Source organism: Dasypus novemcinctus, chromosome 8 (genome assembly GCF_030445035.2).
Source record: "Dasypus novemcinctus isolate mDasNov1 chromosome 8, mDasNov1.1.hap2, whole genome shotgun sequence".
NCBI lineage: Eukaryota > Metazoa > Chordata > Mammalia > Cingulata > Dasypodidae > Dasypus > Dasypus novemcinctus.
The window spans coordinates 47422918-47442893 of record NC_080680.1 but is presented as its reverse complement, the minus strand read 5'-3'; the positions used below and the strand labels follow the sequence as shown (position 1 = coordinate 47442893).

The following is a 19976-nucleotide window of genomic DNA, read 5'->3' as shown; positions in this document are numbered from 1 at the left end:
AGATCTCATCACTATATCACACATTTCTTATGTGCGTATCAAGTATTTTCCATCTTTTTTTCTTTGCTTCTCAATTTCTATTGATCTATAATCCTTCTGCTGTATTTAACCTTGTATTAAATCAATCTATTAAAATTATTAACATCAATAATGTTTTCAGTCCTAGGACTGAAAATTTGACTCTTTTTTTTTTTTCCTTCCTCTTCCCTGCCCTGCTTTTTTTGCTGTGTCCATTTGCTGTGTGATCTTCTGTATCTGTTTCTCTTTTTGTCTTCTCTTCTCGTCTTTCTCTAGGATTCACCAGGATTTGATCCTGGGGACCTCTGATGTGGGGAGAGGTTCCCTATCAATTGCGCCACCTCAGTTTCTGGTCTCTGCTGTGCTTCACTTTGACTCTCCCCTTCGTCTCTCTTGTTGCATCGTCATCTTGCTTCATGACTCACTTGTATGAGCACTGGCTCACTATGTGGGCTTGGCTTGCTGCATGTGCACTTGGCTCAGCATGCAGCTCACCACACGGGCACTTGTGCAGGCACTTGGCTCTCGCCATGCAGGCACTCGGCTTGCCATATGGGCACCCATGTGGGCACTCGGCTCAGCGTGCAGGCACTCGGCTCACTGTGTGGGCACCCACATGGCCACTTGGCTCGCTGTGGGGTGCCGAGCTCACCGTGTGGGCACTCAGCTCGCCACGTGGGCATTGGTTCACCATTCAGGCACACTTTCTCCTCTTTTTCAACTGGAGGCCCCAGGGATCGAACCTGGGTCCTCCCATATGGTATGTGGAGGCCTTATCACTTGAGCCATGTCCGCTTCCCAGAGTCTTACTTTGAATAGATAGCATTAATCTCATAAAATTCTTGCTATCAGCTGTTTTTAAAAATATATTAATCATATTTCTTTTAAAATATGTATCTGATAACTCCAGTATTGGGAGCACCTCTCTGTCTTTTTCTATTGTGTTTTCTCTTTTTTATGTTTTTTTTTCCTATAAGAAAGCAACTCAGTAATCTGCTTTTAAAATATAAAAACATTCATATTCTTATATTCCCAGAACTGCAGCTGGTTCTGTCTATATCATTCAACTATGCTAAATTTTGCTTTAATAAACAATTCTAAAATCTCAGTATCTTAAAACAGCAAAGATTTATTTCTTGTAGACATTACATTTTGGTTCTTGGGTAACTGTAGTTATGTTCTTTGTTTATTGTGTTCCATGTGTCTTTCTTTGTTCTGGACCAGACTGAATCCTCCAGCAGAGATGTGTTGTTTTCATAGCCAAAGTTAGAGAGGGATAAGCCTTGTAATAATGGGTCTTAAAAATCTGTTTGCTTGAGGCTCATGTTATTTTTGCTTATAGTCTGTTGGCCAAAGCAATTTGTGTGGCCCAACCTAAAGTCAAGATGGTGATCACAGACATGTACTCCTCCTGTGGGGAGGCATTATAAGTTAGGTGCCACGAGTTGAGGATGTATAATCAGTCCTCTTTCAGGGATTGAATAATACCATCCATCTCACTATCTTAAGAAAAACACTCAAATTTGAAAAATAAGCTGTATGTGCATGAAAATGATAATATATTTGAAATTATTAATGTTAAAAATTAGTAACAATAGTAAGGAAATTTATGGTATATTCAGAATGCTGTTAGGCAGTTATTAAATTATCATTGTAATACCTAGTTGGAATTGTACTAAAAGGAAGACATTTAATATGGGAAAATGCATTTAATAGGTAAATGAAAGAGCAATGTACAGAGTATATTTACCCTATGAGCACAGCTATGCATAATTCCATGTTTATAAGAAAATTAAAGATATAAAAATAATAGTTATCTTAGTATGAATAGACTTACTAAATATCTTTCATTTTCAAGCTTAAATTTTTCATGCTTATTATAAGTTAAAAGTAATTTTGATTTTATGAAAGATTTTTTTTTCATTCTAAAAATGTTGAAAAATACAAAAAAAAAAGATTAAAAACATAAAATCTGGACCTGTCTCCTCAAATCACCACTCTTAATATTTTAGGTGTATTAAAAAAAAAAAAACTACCAAATTAACCTTGTATTGTGTTGTCATGTTTTCTATCAGGTCCCGAAAATCCTTGGTTGGTCCAAGCTTATGTTTCAGCAGCCAAACACCCTTTTGCTTCTGTTGTAGCTCAGGAGGTTTTTCAGAGTGGAATCATTCCTTCAGATACTGACTTCCGTATCTACAGAGATTTTGGGAACATTCCAGGTATTTTGACAGTTGTTTAATGGGTTATTGTGGGACACTGATTTATAAAACGCAAGTTTTATTATCTGGATTTTGTAAACAGCATTTTCTGAGTGTAAATGCTCTATGTGAAAACTGTACGCTCTGATGCACTTACACAGTGTTCCTAATGTTTTTGCTTTCTTTTAAATTCCATGCTAATTTAAATGCTTGTCACTTCTGTAACATGCCATCTTCCCCACAGTGTGATAGAATAACAGGGGAGAACTGTTTAGCAATTCACCCCTGAAAGATGGTAATAGATCCTTCAGGGGTTTTTGATTTTATTATCTTGCTTTGCCAATTCCCTTGGCAACTTGTATTGCTTATTTGAAGTTAAAATTTGGCTCTGGTCTGGCAAGAATGTAGATTGCAAAGAATTAATATACCCCCCAAACTCAACACTCCCCTACCTTGCTGCATGATGTGTATTCCCTCTCTGTGGAGTGGTATTCTCCTTCAATAATTATGTATTTATTATGTGCCAAGAATTTGTGTAATTTGTATAAATTTGAAAGAGAGTTCATTCATTCATTCATAAATGTGGTAAAGCAATTTTGCCACTACTATGACATTTTGCCTTTTAGGTATGTAACACATTAAACAAATAGGCCTAAGGCAATTTTGATCTTTAAAGCAAAATGACTTTTTTTCTCTCTCTTCATATGTCTTAGGAATAGACTTAGCTTTTATTGAGAATGGATACATTTATCACACCAAGTATGACACAGCGGACAGAATTCTAACAGATTCCATTCAAAGAGCTGGTTAGTATTCTAATTTAGACTTTTGATATTTGATAAGATGAAATGTTAGGGATGATCTGTAAACTATTAACTATTACATGGCCTGTGTATTAGGGAGACAGTTTGGGATGTGAATGAGCTAGGGCTTAGGAGTTGGAGAAATCAGGACTTGAGTCTTAGCCTTGGAGTCTACTTTAGCAGTTAAGAATACAGAAATATTCATTGTGAGGAACGGGAAAGGGGATTGATGGAGTGTTAGGGTAGGATTGCTGAGCGAGAAGAGTGAAAACTATAAATGGGAAGTGATACCAATGCACTTGGTTAGGCACTTTGCCAAGGTGTAGGAGAAAATGTATTGATCCAAGGATGGGTGGTGAGAGCCGCTAAGGGAGCGGGGATTATAGGACAGGTGTTGGAGGAGGGGCATGGGCAAGGGAATTAAAGAGAGATCTGGAGTAGTCAGAGGAAGTGAACTGATACTGAATCTTTAAGAGTATAACATGTGTATGGTGTGTGTGAGTGTGTGTATGTGTGGTGATGGGGTGTTAGTAAACTGAGACTATAATAAAATACGTATTTTCAGAAATAGAAATGAGGTAGAAGTATGTAGGGCAGAGAAAATTTGTAGAGGATTTAGAAACTAGCAGGAATATGTTATAGGAAATAAGGAATCAATGAGTGTGTAAATGAACAAATAAGATGGTTTTAAATGTTCCTACTCTGTGGAGTGGATGGTGGAGGAGAGAGTGCTACAAGTCAAGATTCTACTGAAAAATTGTTATAGTAATTTTAAGTGTAGAGTAATGAGGACCTAGACTGAAGTAATGACAGAAGAGAGACATGAAAGGAGAAGAATGTGAATTAGACACATCTTAAATATAAATTCTGCAAGACTGGGAAGCAGACTTGGCCCAGTGGTTAGGGCGTCTGTCTACCACATGGAAGGTCTGCGATTCAAACCCTGGGCCTCCTTGACCCGTGTGGAGCTGGCCCATGCACAGTACTGATGCGCGCAAGGAGTGCCATGCCACACAGGGGTGTCCCCATGTAGGGGAGCCCCACGCGCGAGAAGTGCGCCCCGGAAGTGAGAGCTGCCCAGCGTGAAAGAAAGTGCAGCCTGCCCAGGAATGGCACCGCACATACGGAGAGCTGACACATCAAGATGACGCAACAAAAAAAAGAAAGATTCCCTTGCCGCTGACAACAACAGAAGTGGACAAAGAAGACGCAGCAAATAGACACAGAGAATAGACAACTAGGGCGGGGGGTGGGGGGCGGTGGGGGGGAAGGGGAGAGAAATAAAAATAAATCTTTCAAAAAAAAAATTCTTGGGAAACAGACTTGGCCCACTGGTTAGGGCATCCGCCTACCACATGGGAGGTCCACAGTTCAAACACCGGGCCTCCTTGACCCACGTGGAGCTGGCCCTGTGCAGTGCTGATACGCGCAAGGAGTGCACTGCCACGCAGGGGTGTCCCTCGCATAGGGGAGCCCCACGCTCCTGTAAGGAGAACCGCCCAGCGCGAAAGAAAGTGCAGCCTGCCCAGGAATGGCGCCACACACAGAGAGCTGACACAACAAGATGATGCAGCAAAAAAGAAACACAGATTCCTGTGCTGCTGACAGCAACAGAAGGGGACAAAGAAACAAGACACAGCAAATAGACACAGAGAACATACAACTGGGGTGTGGGGAAGGGAGGAGGGAGAAATAAATCTTTAAAAAAAAATTCTGCAAAACTTTACTGATGGATAGCAGTAAAGATGATTGCAAAATATAAAACCTAGTTGGCTGGGGAATGGTAATCATAATTGGGAAGAGGGAAGACAGCCCTCATCAAGAGTGGCAGCGGAGAGAAAAAGACTGAGTTCTACAGACATATAGATGTAGAGGGTCTGTGAACCAACCAAACAGAGCAGACAGTGAAAAAAATCCAATGGTAAAACATATGTGGTATCTCAGAAGTGAAAGGAAGAGAAGTGCAGTTCATTGAAATCTTCTTACTGCTTCCGTTAAAGTTCAAATTTATTCATTCATTGATGTAACTAATATTTATTATAGATGTTTGATGTGCCAGGTTCTGCTTGATAGGGCTCTGCTTACATCTCTCTCTCTCATTCAGGACTTTTCTGTGTCTCTTTCTCTCCTCAGGACCTTCACACAGTTCTGTCTGGAAATCTCTCCCTTGTGTGGTTAGCTACAGTTCTTCCTTGAGCTATAAATATCACTACCTCAGAGATACTTCCTTTACTCCCTAAAACCCCATAATTTGTTTCCATAGCACTGCTATGTCTCTCCTTGTGAAATTCAAGAGGAGTCTTTGTTGCTTTAATACTGAATTACTCAATGCATGGGGACTAAGAAACCCATTGAATTTGTTAACAGGGAAGGTACAATTGATCACAGAGAAAGTTCTAATGGAGGGAAGAGGACAAAGGCCAAAGTATATTAGCTGAGCTTGGAAATAGAGGAAATGTAGATAGAGGTCATGGACCTTATGTGAGACTTTTGGGAATAAAAGTTGTGAAGAGAAGTAGGATGGTCAATAGCTATTTCTCTTCATATTGAAGCTTTTTCTTTACTCAAACATTGGATGGGTTTATTTCTCCATATAGTTGTACATGAAAATTACATTCAAATAGTTTATTCGCTCTTATTTGCCTTTTCTTTACCAATAGGTGACAACATTTTAGCAGTTCTTAAATACCTAGCTACATCTGATATGCTGGCTTCTTCCTCAAAGTATCAGCATGGAAATACAGTATTCTTCGATGTGCTTGGCCTGTTTGTCATTGCCTACCCTTGTCGCGTTGGCTCAATAATTAATTACGTGGTGGTAATGGTGGTTGTTTTGTACCTGGGCAAAAAATTGTTGCAGCCCAAACGTAAGAGTAAGTATTTTCTTCTAAAACTGCAAATATTAATACAATTGTAGGTGTAGGATTTACTTGAAGTTTTTTAGTCACTCTGCTTCTGTCTTTCAGAGAAGTAAATAGTCTAAGAAAATACCTGACTTATAATTGTAAAAAATTCTTAAATGAGTATCAAGTTAGTAGGCTCATTATAATTTTACTTTTGGTGAAGCTGCCAGTTTTTATGTACTTACGTACTCTATAGAAGAACCATATAGAAGCTATTGAAAAATGGTTTGTTCAGATTGACTTTCAATGAAAAGTCTCATTAAAAGTCTTGTTCACACCACAGACTAATAGCAGCACCCTGTTTGATGTATAAACAAACTACTGGTTAAATGGGCCTCCTTGTATTGAAATATTTCATTGTCTTATATGTGCTGTTACAAGATTAAGTATTTGGTACCAATTCCCAGTTATTTCTCCCATACTCCTCTTCCCTTAGGTTTTTTTTTTTTTGGCAAGATTTATATGGAACTTTGCCTTCCATACTTGCTGGTATTTTGATTCAGAAAGCATCCCAAAGGTGATGAAGATTAAGACTTCCTACCACCCTAATCAGGAATGTATCTGAAGATGTCTCTTTCTGAATCCTTAGTACCCATAGACACTCAGTAAATGTTACTTGAAAATTTTTCTTTGATACTTTCCCTGTGACCTTTTCTAGTGTTTAGCTTTAACTCTAGGGAATTTCAATACTTTTCATTTATAGTGGTGAATTATTTTGTTTTAATGTTTGTTTCATTAATTCTACCAACTGGTTATATAATTGATTTTATGACTATGGTGATCTCAAATTTTTTTTCTTTTTATCAGCTACTAACTACACGAAGGACTTCTTCTGTGGTCTTGGCATAACTCTGATAGGCTGGTTCACTAGCCTTGTTACTGTTCTCATTATAGCAGTGTTCATCTCCCTTATTGGACAGTCTCTCTCATGGTATAACCACTTCTATGTCTCCGTTTGTCTATATGGAGCTGCATCTGTAGTCAAAATAATATTTGTGCACACCCTCGCAAAAAGATTTTATTATGTGGTAAGTGTTAGACATATTCATTGATTTCTTGTTGTTTCCTGGGAGCGATTGCATTTGGCTTTTTGAGTTATCAAAAGTATTCTACATTTTTACAGAGAATTAGCTCTGAGAGTTATGTTAATTTCAGGAAGTTTTCGTATTCTGAGGGTTGCACTGCAGAATTCAAAAGAGGTTATGAATTCTGGGCCATCACCATAAGCAGTGTTTGTGGTGATGGTGACAGCAAAGCAGTTGTTGGAGTACAACCTTCTTGCTGCTGCTGAACATGCTGTTTTTGTAATTATTCTTGATTTCTGCCATCCCTCTCTGGGCTTACCTAGTTATTCATGTTGTTTTCATATCTCTGTTCTCCACTGAATTATAAACACTAAGAGGGCAGGGATTGTTTTGTTCATTGCTTTATCCCCTGTGCTTAGGCAGTGTCTGACACACAGCACTAACACACAGTTTTGTTGCCTGAAAGATACTGAACTTAAAGCTGATTTTTATCTTCAGTTTTCCTTTACTTTTTTCTTCTTACCTACGTGTTGTCAGTGCAGATTCTGAAAGCATGCATGTGTGTTAAAGACACATTGTTAAGGAAAAAGAGGGAAAGGAGACAGGGTTCCAAAATTATCAGTGATGATTGAGAATAATGCTATTGTTTCAACTGTGTAAATTTGATAAAAATAAAATAAAAAATAAGTAATGAAAAAATAGGACTAGAAATGAATGACAGTGAAATAGATATTTTCTAGGTGAATTAGAGGGGGAAATCTTTCTTACCTCCATTATTTTCAGACAGCCAGTGTATGCCAGAGTCGTCCCTCCCCCCACAGCTGTTTCTTCTGCCAGGGATTAGAACAGAGCTCTGAAAGACTGTACCCTAACAGCCTTCCACAAGGATAGTATCTATTTTGGAACATTTCCCAAAGGTTGTTTTTAGCCCTGTGGAGGAAGAGTGCAGATTAGCTACAAGTATTGTTTTCACTCTATCCTGTAATATTCTTTCCTCTGCAGCAATTTGAATTTATTACTTCATGATAGGGGGTAGCTTTGTCAGTGTTTAAAGTTTAAAGGGTAGGCTCTGCTTCAAACAAGAGGTAGCTCTCCTGATTGATGGAAATTAGGTTATAATAAAAGAGTTTTATGAATGACCTGTGAATGAAACACCTTGTATATTTTTCTTTCTTTCAGAATGCTAGTGACCAGTATCTGGGAGAAGTATTTTTTGACATCTCTCTGTTCGTGCATTGTGGTTTTCTTATAACTCTAACTTATCGAGGACTTTGCTCAGCGTTTATTAGTGCTGTCTGGGTAGCGTTTCCATTGCTCACAAAGCTTTTTGTGCACAAGGACTTTAAGGAGCATGGTAGAGTATTTTTAGTTTTGATACAAATGAGAATATACCTTAAAATATTTAAGATAAAGTTTGCAGGAATGATTATTTATTATTTTGATCTTATTGGGTAGGCTTTTTGTTACTGTTTCTTTTTTTTTAAATTTCAGATAAGACAGACTGTTATCTTATACTTTATACTGTATCTCATTATTGTCTTTGTGAATACCTGCTAATATATTGCTTATGCGTTTTGTTTAATTCATATTTTTATTGTGTCCTCTCTGAGTTAAAGTGTCTTATATCACTGGATAACATGTACCAGAAGGGCATGTGTCCCCTCTAACCTAAATTCTGTGAGGTGCCAAGGTATACCAGTATTGTAAAAATCTTTCTGTGATTGTAGAATTTCATATCTTTCCTTCTCTTTTTCCCTAGGTGCCAGAGGAAAATTTATTGCCTTTTACTTTTTGGGGATGTTTATTCCGTACCTTTATGCATTGTACCTCATCTGGGCAGTATTTGAGATGTTTACCCCTATCCTCGGGAGGAGTGGTTCAGAAATCCCACCTGATGTTGTGCTGGCATCCATCCTGGCTGGTTGTACAATGATTCTGTCTTCCTATTTTGTAAGGAAAATATTTTTTTCTTGTTTTTCTTCATTTTAAAAATATGGATGTGTGGCAAGTTTAGCCATACTAGATTCCATGAATTGTGTTGTGTAATTATAAAGTTGTGTGCAGGTAGTATACATATAGTATATATAAGTATTCATAAAAGTTTTCTGTAAATGAGAAACCTTTTAATCAAAAGAAGTAGTGAATGGTTGTTTATCTTATTTATTCAGTACGGTAAGATAATGTATAATGTTTTTTTTGTTTTGTTTTATTTTTAAGATTTATTTTTTATTTATCCCCCCCTTGCAGCTTGCTTGCTGTCTGCTCTCTGTGCCCATTCACTGCATGTTCTTCTGTGTCTGCTTGCCTCCCTTTGTTACGTCATCTTGTTGCACCAGTTCTCCATGGGCACGGGCCAGCTTGCCCTCACAAGGAGGCCCCGGGAAGCAAACCCAGGGTATCCCATATGGCAGACGGGAGCCCGATCGATTGAGCCACATCCACTTCCCTGTAGAATGGTGGTTTTTTTTTGGTTGCTATTTTGTTTTTGCCTTACCATCATCCCAAACCTTTTGCTAATAATTCTTTTCAAATAGCTTTTCAGACTTCCTAAATGTGTATTTGTACAATGTATACCAAGTAAGAATTGGTAGAGGTTGCCTGTTGGTGAACTTTTTGAGTGATTCCTAGTAGTGTGTTTTGAACTTACTACTTAAAGGTGAATATTAATATATACATAGTAGTTTTATTAGTGCTGTTGGAACTAATGAAGGAAGAGTAATTCTGATGAGGCTTTTCCATTGTCATGCAGCTACCTTGCTGCTAGCATGTGAAAGTTCACTTGTTGAGTCTGTCGTCTTGGGTGACGTACACTTAGGACCCTCAAACATGCCTTATTTATTTACCAAGTAATAAAAGAGTATCACAGGCCTTGTCATTACTCATTTTACTGTAGGAAGAAGCCAAACTCTGATGTCCCTGCTTCTCTTCTCTCTCTTTTTTTTTTCTGTCTGATGGCATCGTCTTTTTGGTGTGTCTCTTTGTGGCACAAGGGCCTGGGGGGCCCGCACTTCTCCACACAGGTCTGGGACACCTTTTGTCCTTTTTTACCAGGAGGTCCCTGGGATTGAACCTGAGTCTCAGTACGGTAAACGGGAGCTCAATTGCTTGAGCCACCGACACTTTCCTCTCTTCTCTCATAACTCTCCAAAACACAGAGGTGCAGAGTTTAAAACCACACCCTTGGTTGTCAGAGTAAGCCCCAGACAGAGTTCTGCTCTTAGCATGTCTTCACACACTTCTAGACTCAGGCTGGGCTCATCTAGAGGAGGCAGTTTCCTGTTTTGTGGCTCTTTTTCATTGGAATGCCTAAGAATAAGAAGTACTTTTTGAATACCCTTAGGTGTAAACTCTTGAGATTTGAGTATGGAGCACCAAATAGAAAATGCAGCTTATGAGTTTATTATAGTTCTTTTTTCCATGGAGATGATAGTGACCTTTTTCATATTGATACAGTAAAATTCACCTCATATGGAGGCTAGGTTCTAAACACAGATAGGGAGAATATCATGCATCATCAACATTATCTATCAAAGTCCTTTAAATAGCCAGTAAAGCTCTGTATATGTGACTTTGCATATATAACCCTGTAGAGAAACTTTTTTTTAAGATTTGTTTTATTTATTTATCAATCCCCTCCTCATTTGCGCCCACTGTCTGCTCTCTGTGTGTCCATTTGTCATGTGCTCTCTGTATCTGCTTGTCTTCTCTTCAGGAGGCACCAGGAACTGAACCTGGGACCTTCCATGTGGGAGGGAGGTGTGCAATTGCTTGAGCCACCTCAACGCCCTGGTTTGTTGTGTCTCTCATTGTCTTTCCTCTTTGTGTCTCTGTTGTGTCATCTTGTGTCAGCTTGCTCTTCTCTTCTCAGCTTGCTGTGTCTGCCCATCATGCCAACTCGCAGTCTTGCATGTCTTCTCCAGAAAGCACTGGGAACCGAAACTGTTGTACAACACATGTTGTAGGTGGGAGCTTAATCGCTTGTGTCATATCCGCTTCCTTAGAGAAACTCTTAGGCACACTATTGTTTGAGCTCTACTATACTAGTCCTAAAAGAAATCTGGGCATTCCAACCATTTTACCTTTGATGATGATTAAATCCTTTGATAATGATAATGGATGGAAAATTGCAAAATATTCTTTCCTGCCTGCAGGGTTTACTTCTTTTGGTTTTATTAGTCAACCTTTATACCCTCTGTATGTATTAACAGATGAGTTTGCTGTTGTGGGGATTAAAGGAGAAAGTGGAGTTTCATCATCCGTAGATTAGGGTCTAATTAAAGTCAGCTAAGTTATGAACTGCCCCCCCCCCCCCGCCCAGTGTATATATTAAATTTTAGTCACTGAGGGAAATATGACCAAAATGTAGGATATTTATTCTCTTTTGCATTGACTCTATGGAAGGGGACAAAGTGAACCCTGGAATCTTTTGCTTTGGAAGATGAAAACATCTCTAAAGTATGGAAAGCTTGGAAAGCTTTAAGAGAGAAGAGTGTGTCTTGGAACCCTGTAAATAAAATCTCACTTAATTTCCATTATAATGTGAAATATCTCTGCTGCTTCTTGATGCCGTTGATTATCATTCTCCATCATTTCTTATTTATGTGTAGCAGTGTTAAAGAGAGAGGCTTATTAATAGAGGGAGCCCATTCTTCTTGGGTAATGGGGAATTGAACCACAGTGCATGCTTCTGAAAGCCTGTCTTTCAGTCTCTGAGGATTTATTAAATATATTTGCTAGAAAGCAATTAAATTCCTGTCAGGTGATCATTTGACTGGTTACCTGGTATTACTCCCAGCTGGGGCCATTCATTTAATAGTTGTGTTGATTAAATGAGAACTAAGGCTGAACAGCTGTTAGGAATGGGTTCAGAGGAGGAGACTCTCAGGGAGAAACAGCTCTGTTGTCCAGCACTCATTGGACATCTCATAGTCTGTTCTCATGCTTCCCTTCATATTATTTTGCACCCTTTTCAAAACCTAGGGTGACATAAGAGGCAACATTTAAAACAGAAATAGAATTGGAAAGGTGATTGACATTGGAATCCAAACATGTCGCTTTTATGACCATTCCCTTTTCTTTTTCCTTTTCTTTTGCTCTGTATTTGCCATTTCATTTATCACCCTTACCAAACTTCAGAAGATCGGTGGAAGAGGCTGCTTTAGTTAGCCAAAGGACTGCCGATGCAAAGTACCAGAAATGGGTTGGCTTTTTTTGTTGTTTCGTTCTGTTTCCTTGTTGTCTGCTTGGAGCTCAACTGCTTGAGTCACTTCGCTCCCTGCTCATTTGTTTTGCCTGTTGTTTTTTTGTGTTTTTTTGTCTGCTCCTTGTTTTGCTTGTTGTCTGCTTTTTTTTTTTTTCCCCCCAAAGACACCAGGAACTGAATCCAGGGCCTCCCATGTGGGAGGCAGGCACTCAACTGCTTGAGCCATATCTGCTCACAGTGGGTTTGCTTTTTTTAAAACTTTATTTTGTACATTTAATAATTGAAAATATAAACAGTAATTAAAAAATAAAAGGAATACAGTTGAATAAAAACATACTTTTCTCAACTACATGTATTGGATACATGTAAATTTCTTTTGAGTCATACAATATGTTATACAATGTATTTGGTTTGTAGTAATGCAATCATACAGTGTTTGTCCTTTTGTGTCTGACTTGCTTAGTTCAACATAATGTCCTCCAGGTTCATCCATGTTGTCATATGCTTTACGATTCCATTTCTTCTTAGAGTTGCATAATAGTCCATCATGTGAATGAACAACAGTTTATCCATTCATCTGTTGATGAACACCTGGGTTGTTTCCAACTTCTGGAAATCATGAATAACACCACTATGAACATAGGAGTGCAGATGTCTGTTTGTGTCACTGCTCTCAGTTCTTCTGGGTATATGCACAGTAGTGGTATTGCTGGATCATGTGACAGGTCTATATTCAACTTCTTTAGGAACTGCCAAACAGTCCTTAACAGTGGCCGTACCATTTCTACATTCCCATCAACAGTGAATATAAGTGTTCAGTTCGTTCCACATCCTCCAACACTTGAAGTTCCCTGTCTTTTTAATAATGACCATTCTGTTAGGTGTGAAATGATATCTCATTGTAGTTTTGATTTGCATTCCCTAATCATTAGTGATGTTGAGCATTTTTTCATGTGTTTTTTTGTCATATGTATTTCTTCTTTGGATAAACGTCAATTCAAGTCTTTTGCCCATTTTAAATCAGGTCATTTGTCTTTGTATTGTTGAGTTTTAACATCTCTTTATAAAGCTGTATATCAAAACATTATCAGACATGTGATTTCCAAATATTTTCTCTCATTATGTAGACTGGCATTTCACTCTTTTGACCAAGTCCTGTGAAGTGCAAAAGTGTTTAATTTTGAGGAGGTCCCATTTATCTATTTTGGGTATAAGGTCCAAGAAACTACCACCTACTACAAGGTCTTGAAAATGTTTCCCTATGTTTTCTTCTAGTAGTTTTATGTTCCTGGCTTTTCTGTGTAGGTCTTTGATCCATTTTGAGTTGACTCTTGTATAGGGAGTGAGATAAGGTTCCTCTTTCTTTGTTTTGGTTATAGATATCCAGTTGTCCTAGCACCATTTGTTGAAGAGACTGTTTTGTCCTGTTAACATAGGCGTGATAGGTTTGTCAAAATCAAGTTGACCTTATTCCAGATTCTCAATTCTATTCCACAGATCAAAGTGTCTGTCTTTATGCCAGTACCATGCTGTTTTGATCACTTAGCTTTGTAATTTGTTTCAAGGTCAGGCAGTGAAGTTTCTCCCGTGTTGCTCTTATTTTTTAGAATGCTTTTGGCTATTTGGGTGCACTTTCCTTTCCAAGTGATATTGGTAATTGCCTTTTCTAAGTCTGTAAAGTAGGCTGTTGGAATTTTGTTTGGTATTGCATTGAATCTATAAATCAGTCTGGGTAGGATTGATATCTTCACTATATTTATTATTCCAATCCATGAATATGGAATGCCTTTTCATTTGTTTAGGTCTTTTTAAACTTTTAGCAATGTTTTGTAGTTTTCTGCATATAGGTCCTGTACTCCTTTGGTTAAATTAATTTGTAGGTATTTGAGCCTTTTGGTTGCTATAGTAAATGGAATTTTTTCCTGATATCCTCTCAGATTGTTCAGTACTATTGTACAAAAACATTGCTGGTTTTTGCGTGTTGATCTTGTATCCTGCCACTTTGCTAAACTCATTTATTATATAGTTCATCAGTGTAGGTTGTTTGTACATTTCTAGGAATTTGTCCATTTCGTCTAGGTTGTCTAGTTTGTTGGCATACAGTTTCTCATAATATCCACTTAGGATCCTTTTTATTTCTGTGGTGTCGTAACTTTCCCCCTTTCATTTCCAGTTGTATTTATTTACATTTTCTCTTTTTTTTTTTCTTTGTTAGTTTGGTTAGGGGTTTGTCTATTTTATTGATCTTTACAAAGAACCAGCTTTTGGTTTTGAGGATTGTATTATTCAGCCAAAGGGGTGCTGATGTGAAATACCAGAAATTGGTTGGTTTTTATAAAGGGTATTTATTTGGGGTAGGAACTTACAGATACCAGGTCATAAAACATAAATTACTTCTCTCACCAAGTCTGTTTGGAGCAAGATTGCTGCCGATGGCTGTGAGGGTTCAGGCTTCCTGGGTTCCTACGTTCCTGGGCTTGCTTTTCTCTGGGCTCAAGGTTCCTCTTTTCCTGGGCCTGGCTTCTCTTTCCTCTGTGAGCTTACTTCCCAGGTCTTCAGCATCAATCTCCAACATTAAAAGGCCTTGCATCAAAAGCTCCAACTTTATCCTTTCCCATGCCTTTTATCTGTGAGTCCCCACCCACCAAGGAGTGGGGAATCAATGCCCTAATGATGCAGCCTAATCAAAGCCCTAATCGTAAGTCAGTCATGCCCAGATACAGATCAGATTACAAGCATCATCCATTATTTCTTTTTGGAATTCATCAATTATGTCAAACTGCTACATTGATTTTCTGTAATGTTTTTTTGTTCTCAATTTCATTTATTTCTGCTCTAATCTTTATTATTTCTTTCTTTCTGCTTGCATTGGGATTGGCTTGCTATTATTTTTCTAGTTTCTCTAGTTGTTCAGTTAAATATTTGAGTTTAGCTCTTCTTTTTTAATGTGAGCATTTTAGGGCTAAAAATTTCCCTCCTTAGACTGCCATGGCTGTATCACATAAGTTTTGATAAGTTGTGTTCTCGTTTTCATTTGTCTTAAAATATTTACTGATTTCACTTACAAATTCTTCTTTGACTCACTGATTATTTAGGAGCGTGATGCTCAGCATTCACACATTTGCAAATTTACTTTTTTCCTATTATTGATTTCCACTTTTTATTATGATCTAAGAAGGTGCTTTGTATAATTTCAATCTTTATCTTTATTGAGAGCTGCATTGTGCCCTAACATGTGGTCTATCCTGGAGAAAGATCCATGGGCGCTTGAAATGAATGTATGACTCACTGAATTTGGATGCTTTGTTCTGTATGTCTGTTAGGTCTAACTCATTTATCATATTGTTCAAGTTCTCTGTTTCCTTGTTGATCTGTCTAGTTGTTCTTTCTAATGATTGTGATTGGGGTGTTGAAGTTTCCAACAATTATTGTAGAGATGTCTTTTTTCCCTTTAGTTTTGTCAGAGTTTACCTCATGTAATTTGGGGCACCCTGGTTAGATGCATAGATATTATGACTCTTATATCTTCCTGGAGGACTGTCCCTTTTATTAATATATAATGGCCTTTTGTATCTCTTAAAACTTTTTTTGCAACCCAAGTCTGTTTTGTCCAATATTAGCATAGCCTTCCCCTGCTCTTTTTTGGTTACTGTTTGCATGGAGTATCTTTTCCCAACCTTTCACTTTCAGCCAGTTTGTGTCCCTGGGTCTAAGGTGAGTTTTTTGTAAGCAACATATAGATGTCTCATATGTTTTCATCCTGTCAACCAGTATCTTTTGGTTGGCGAGTTTAAATCAATACAGATTCCGTGATATTACTGTAAATGCTTTATTTGCTTCCATCATTTCATTCTTTGGTTTTCATATGTCATATCTTATTTTTGTCTTTTTTCAGTCTTTCGGTTATTCCTTCTGTATTCTTTCTAATGCGCTCTCCTCCAGGCCTCTCTCCTGTCTTTTTATTTCAGGTTCTAAGGTTTCCTTTAATATTTCCTGCAAAGGTGGATTCTTATTCCAAACTCTTAGTTTCTGTTTGTTTATGAATATTTTACACTCACCTTCATATTTGAAGGACAGTTTTGCTGGATAAAGAATTCTTGGTTGACAGTTTTTCTCTTTCAGTATCCTAATTGCGTCATACTGCTATCTTCTCACCTCCAAGGTTTCTGATGAGAAACCTGCACTGAGACCTACTGGACGTCCCCTGTATGTGATGGTTTGCTTCTCCCTTGCTGCTCTGAGAATTTTCTCTTTATCTTTGACATTTGACATTCTGAGTAGTATGTGTCTTGGAGTAGGTTTATTTGGATTAATTCTGGTTGGAGTATTGTATGCTTCTTAGACATCTAAGTTCATTTATTTCATCAGAGTTGGAAATTTTCAGCTAATGTTTCCTAAAATATTCTTTTTGCCTCTTTTCCCTTTTCTTCTCCTTCTGGACCTTTCATGATTTGTATGTTGTTGCGTTTCATGTTTTCATTCAACTCCCTGAGTCCTGTTCAATTTTTTCCATTCTTTCTTTCTTTCTTCTCTCTCTTCAATATCATCTGTTCTGTCTTTGGTATCACTTATTCTTCTATCATTTCAAGTCTACTCTTATATGCCTCTAATGTGTTTTTCATCTCACCTATTGTTTCTTTCATTCCCAAGAGCTCTGTTACTTTTTATTTCAGGATTTCAAGTTCTTATTTGCGCTCGCTCAATGTCTTAATATCATTTACTTCATTAGTCATATTGTCTTTCAACTCATTAATTTGATTTGGGAAATTTGTGTGCATCTTGATAATTAGCTCTCTCAAATCCTATCTCTTTTCTGGGGCTTTTGTATATTCTTTTTCTTTGGCCATGTCTTCCATTTTCTTAGTATGGCTCATAATTTTTTGCTGATTACTAGGCATCTGATTAGGATGTAGTTTAGTCAAATGCTCAATTTCTTTCTCTTTTGTAGGGATTTAGTGGTGGGAAGCTGTGTGTTACCACTGCTTTTTATTCTTGGCTTGACCTGGATCTTCAGGATTGTGCCTGCTAGTTGCTCAACACTGGGCTCTGGACCCAGTAATTGGTTGCAGACCCAATTCCTAGGGACTTGGAGAGGGAAACTATAAAGTCCAGAAGAAGCCTTTCTTACTTATTTTTAATCTTCTCATATGCACTTCCTTAGTCTGCCAGCAGATCTCAGTTCATTGCCTCATCGGAGTGTGTTCCTTGCAAAAGAGACGGGATCAATGTGATAGAGCTTCCTGCTTGGAGACTAAGAAGCTTGTAATTTAAAATTTCTCAGAGATAGTTCTCCAGTCTTCTTTGGCAGTCTCCTCCCTTTTCCTGGGTAGGAAATATCTCCACTCCCCTCTGAGTCCTCAATAATAATCCCAGTTAGTAGAGAAGATTGGGAGGGTCGTATCTTTTTAGCCCCTTGCCTACTCCCATGGCAAGCAATGGCGTGACCCCACCTGGCCTGGAAGGGCTCCTGGGACACAGCAGTCCAAATGTGTGGGTCAAAATCTGAGTCAGCCTTAGGCTGTGTCCCTCTCTCTTCCCTTTCTTGGGGAGGGGCGTCCTTAACCATCAGTCCCAGTTAGATTGAGAGGGTCAGATTTCTCCATTCATGGGCCGGCTTTCAGGGCAAGCCATGGAGTGGTTCTCCCTGGCCTGGAAGGGCTGGTGAGACACAGCAGACCAAATTTGTGGGTCAGAAACTGAGTCAGCCTTAGGCTGTGTCCCTCTCTCCCCCCCTTAATGGGGTGGTGGATCCCTGGAACTTCCTTTGTCCATAGGTGCAGGCCTAGAGGCCTAAGTATTCTAAAGTGTCTTCAGTGTGGGGGAGGGTGTCAGCTGGTTTCCACTCACAGTTCTGGCCTTGTGATTCCCCTCCTTTGTCCCTCTTTCCTCTGGGTGGTGTCCAGCCTTAGCCTTGTGTCCTAAACCCTAGAATATCTTTTTCCAGGATGTTTCAGCCTGTCCTCTAGCTATTTTTCTGGAGAAGAAGAGATTCTTGTGTCTTTCTAGTCCACCATCTTCTCTGGGTTGCCTTTTAAAAAGGGAACTTGTTTGGGGTGAAAGCTTACAATTCCGAGGCCGTGGAATGTCCAAATTGAGGCACCATCAGAAGTACTTTCTCACCAAAGTCAGCTACTTTTGATTCTGTTGAAGCAAGATGGCTGCCTATCTTAGCAGATGGGATTTACCATCTCCCGGAGCTCAGCTGAGGGCAACCAGGCATAGGGCGTGTCTTTTTCCAGACCTCCTCCATCAGTCTCAGCTGCTCTGCTTTCTTTCTGAGTTCTGCTGCAAGTTATCTGGCATATCTCTCTCTGGGCCTCAGCAATTTGAGCTTCTTGGGGGCTTCTTTCCTGAAGTTCATATGTGGGCAGAACTGGAGTCCTTTCTCTCACCTGGCAGTATCAGATATGGTGGCTCCGTTTTCTTGTGTCTGTTTCTCTTTGTGTCTGCCTTTATATCAGGCCCAGCAAGAGGGCAGAAACTCAACCTGAGTCTGCCTCGCTGATGTAGTCCAGTTGAAAGGGTCTCACACCACAGGAATGCATTAGGTCACAAACATAATCTTTCTTTTTTTGGGATTCATAAAATAATTTCAAACTGCCATAGAGGCAGAAGAGGGAGACTTGTGATTTGGAGAAGAGGGAATCTGGTTGTGGAAACCATTGCTTTAAACTGAGGATTTAGGATAACTTTAGGCTTAAATTGGTAATAGCTGGCTTGAGAATACAATAACTGCAGCATTATCCAAATGAAGTGGTTTTTGTTTGTTTGTTTGTTTTTTTACCTAAAAGACTCTCTACCTAATTTTACTAGCCTTCCAGTGGCGGGAAAGCTCATCATTACCTGACAGGAGATCTGAAAATGTTCTAATTAAGCCACATTTTAAGTACTGCGACTATTAGGAGAAACACAGGCAGACAGGATGACAAATTTTGTTTTGCTAACTCACTGCCTTAAGTTTTGGGATACTTTGTGTTATATCTGTCCTCACAGAGTGCAAACCTAAGATTTTTGATCCAAGACCAGTGCTGTTTTGCTGGAGATTTCCCTGGATGGGACATTATTCCACAATAGAGAAGGAAATCCTTTAAACTTTACATAGTAGAGTTATATGGTAGGTTATGAATATTTGCTTAATTTTTCATTTTCATCTCTAAAAGATTTGCTTCTCAAAAATATTCTTGTTCTTTACTTCTGTACTTATTAACCCTAGTAAAGAATGGGAGAAGGGAAAGAGGGGAGCCGGATAGATTGTCATTTCTCAAAGTGAAGTGTCTCCCTCAGAACTCCAAAGGGAGGGATCTGTGGACATATTTTGTGAGTTGTGTCTGTTCTTTATAGATTTTTAATCCTGTTATTTCATTACAATTAAAAAGTTAATATTGGCATGTTTAGGATTTTCTGGATGCCCACCTGGAGACTGAACAACTCACTTTTACCACCCCCAAATTTAGATTTTTGGTTTTGATTTCGTTGGCATCTGTTAACTCATCACCTAAAGTGCCTGTTTCTAAATGTAATGCAGTTTTTTTTTGGCATGTGTAGGTCCACAGACAAAGTCTTGAAGGTGCGTCTAAGTGCTAGTTTAGATGAATCCAACTTTTTGGCACATTATAAAAGCATAATGCATTTTGACTTTTGTTGAAATGGGTCTGCTTAAGCTTAACTCAGATGTGATCTTTGTCCACAAATCTCTCCTGTTACTTTAACCGGATCTGTAGTTGGTGCTGGGGTTTAGTGTATACCCAGGGGACCTGAATCTCTGGACTGACCATGTGATAGCCAGGCCCTGAGCCTCAACAGAGCTTGCAACTCCTACACTC

The 19976-nt window shown here is 38.7% G+C and overlaps 1 protein-coding gene across 2 annotated transcripts in view; it reads left to right on the top strand.

The window, feature by feature from the left end:
• Positions 1-19976, top strand: part of ERMP1 (endoplasmic reticulum metallopeptidase 1) — a 91696-nt gene that overhangs the window by 30942 nt on the left and 40778 nt on the right. For both annotated transcript variants that reach the window (XM_004457385.4, XM_058301827.1), the window contains exons 5-10: positions 2094-2240; positions 2933-3025; positions 5683-5895; positions 6733-6953; positions 8130-8304; positions 8710-8900. In XM_004457385.4, coding sequence (XP_004457442.1) covers positions 2094-2240; positions 2933-3025; positions 5683-5895; positions 6733-6953; positions 8130-8304; positions 8710-8900 — 1040 coding nt within the window. The remainder of the gene's footprint in view (positions 1-2093; positions 2241-2932; positions 3026-5682; positions 5896-6732; positions 6954-8129; positions 8305-8709; positions 8901-19976) is intronic.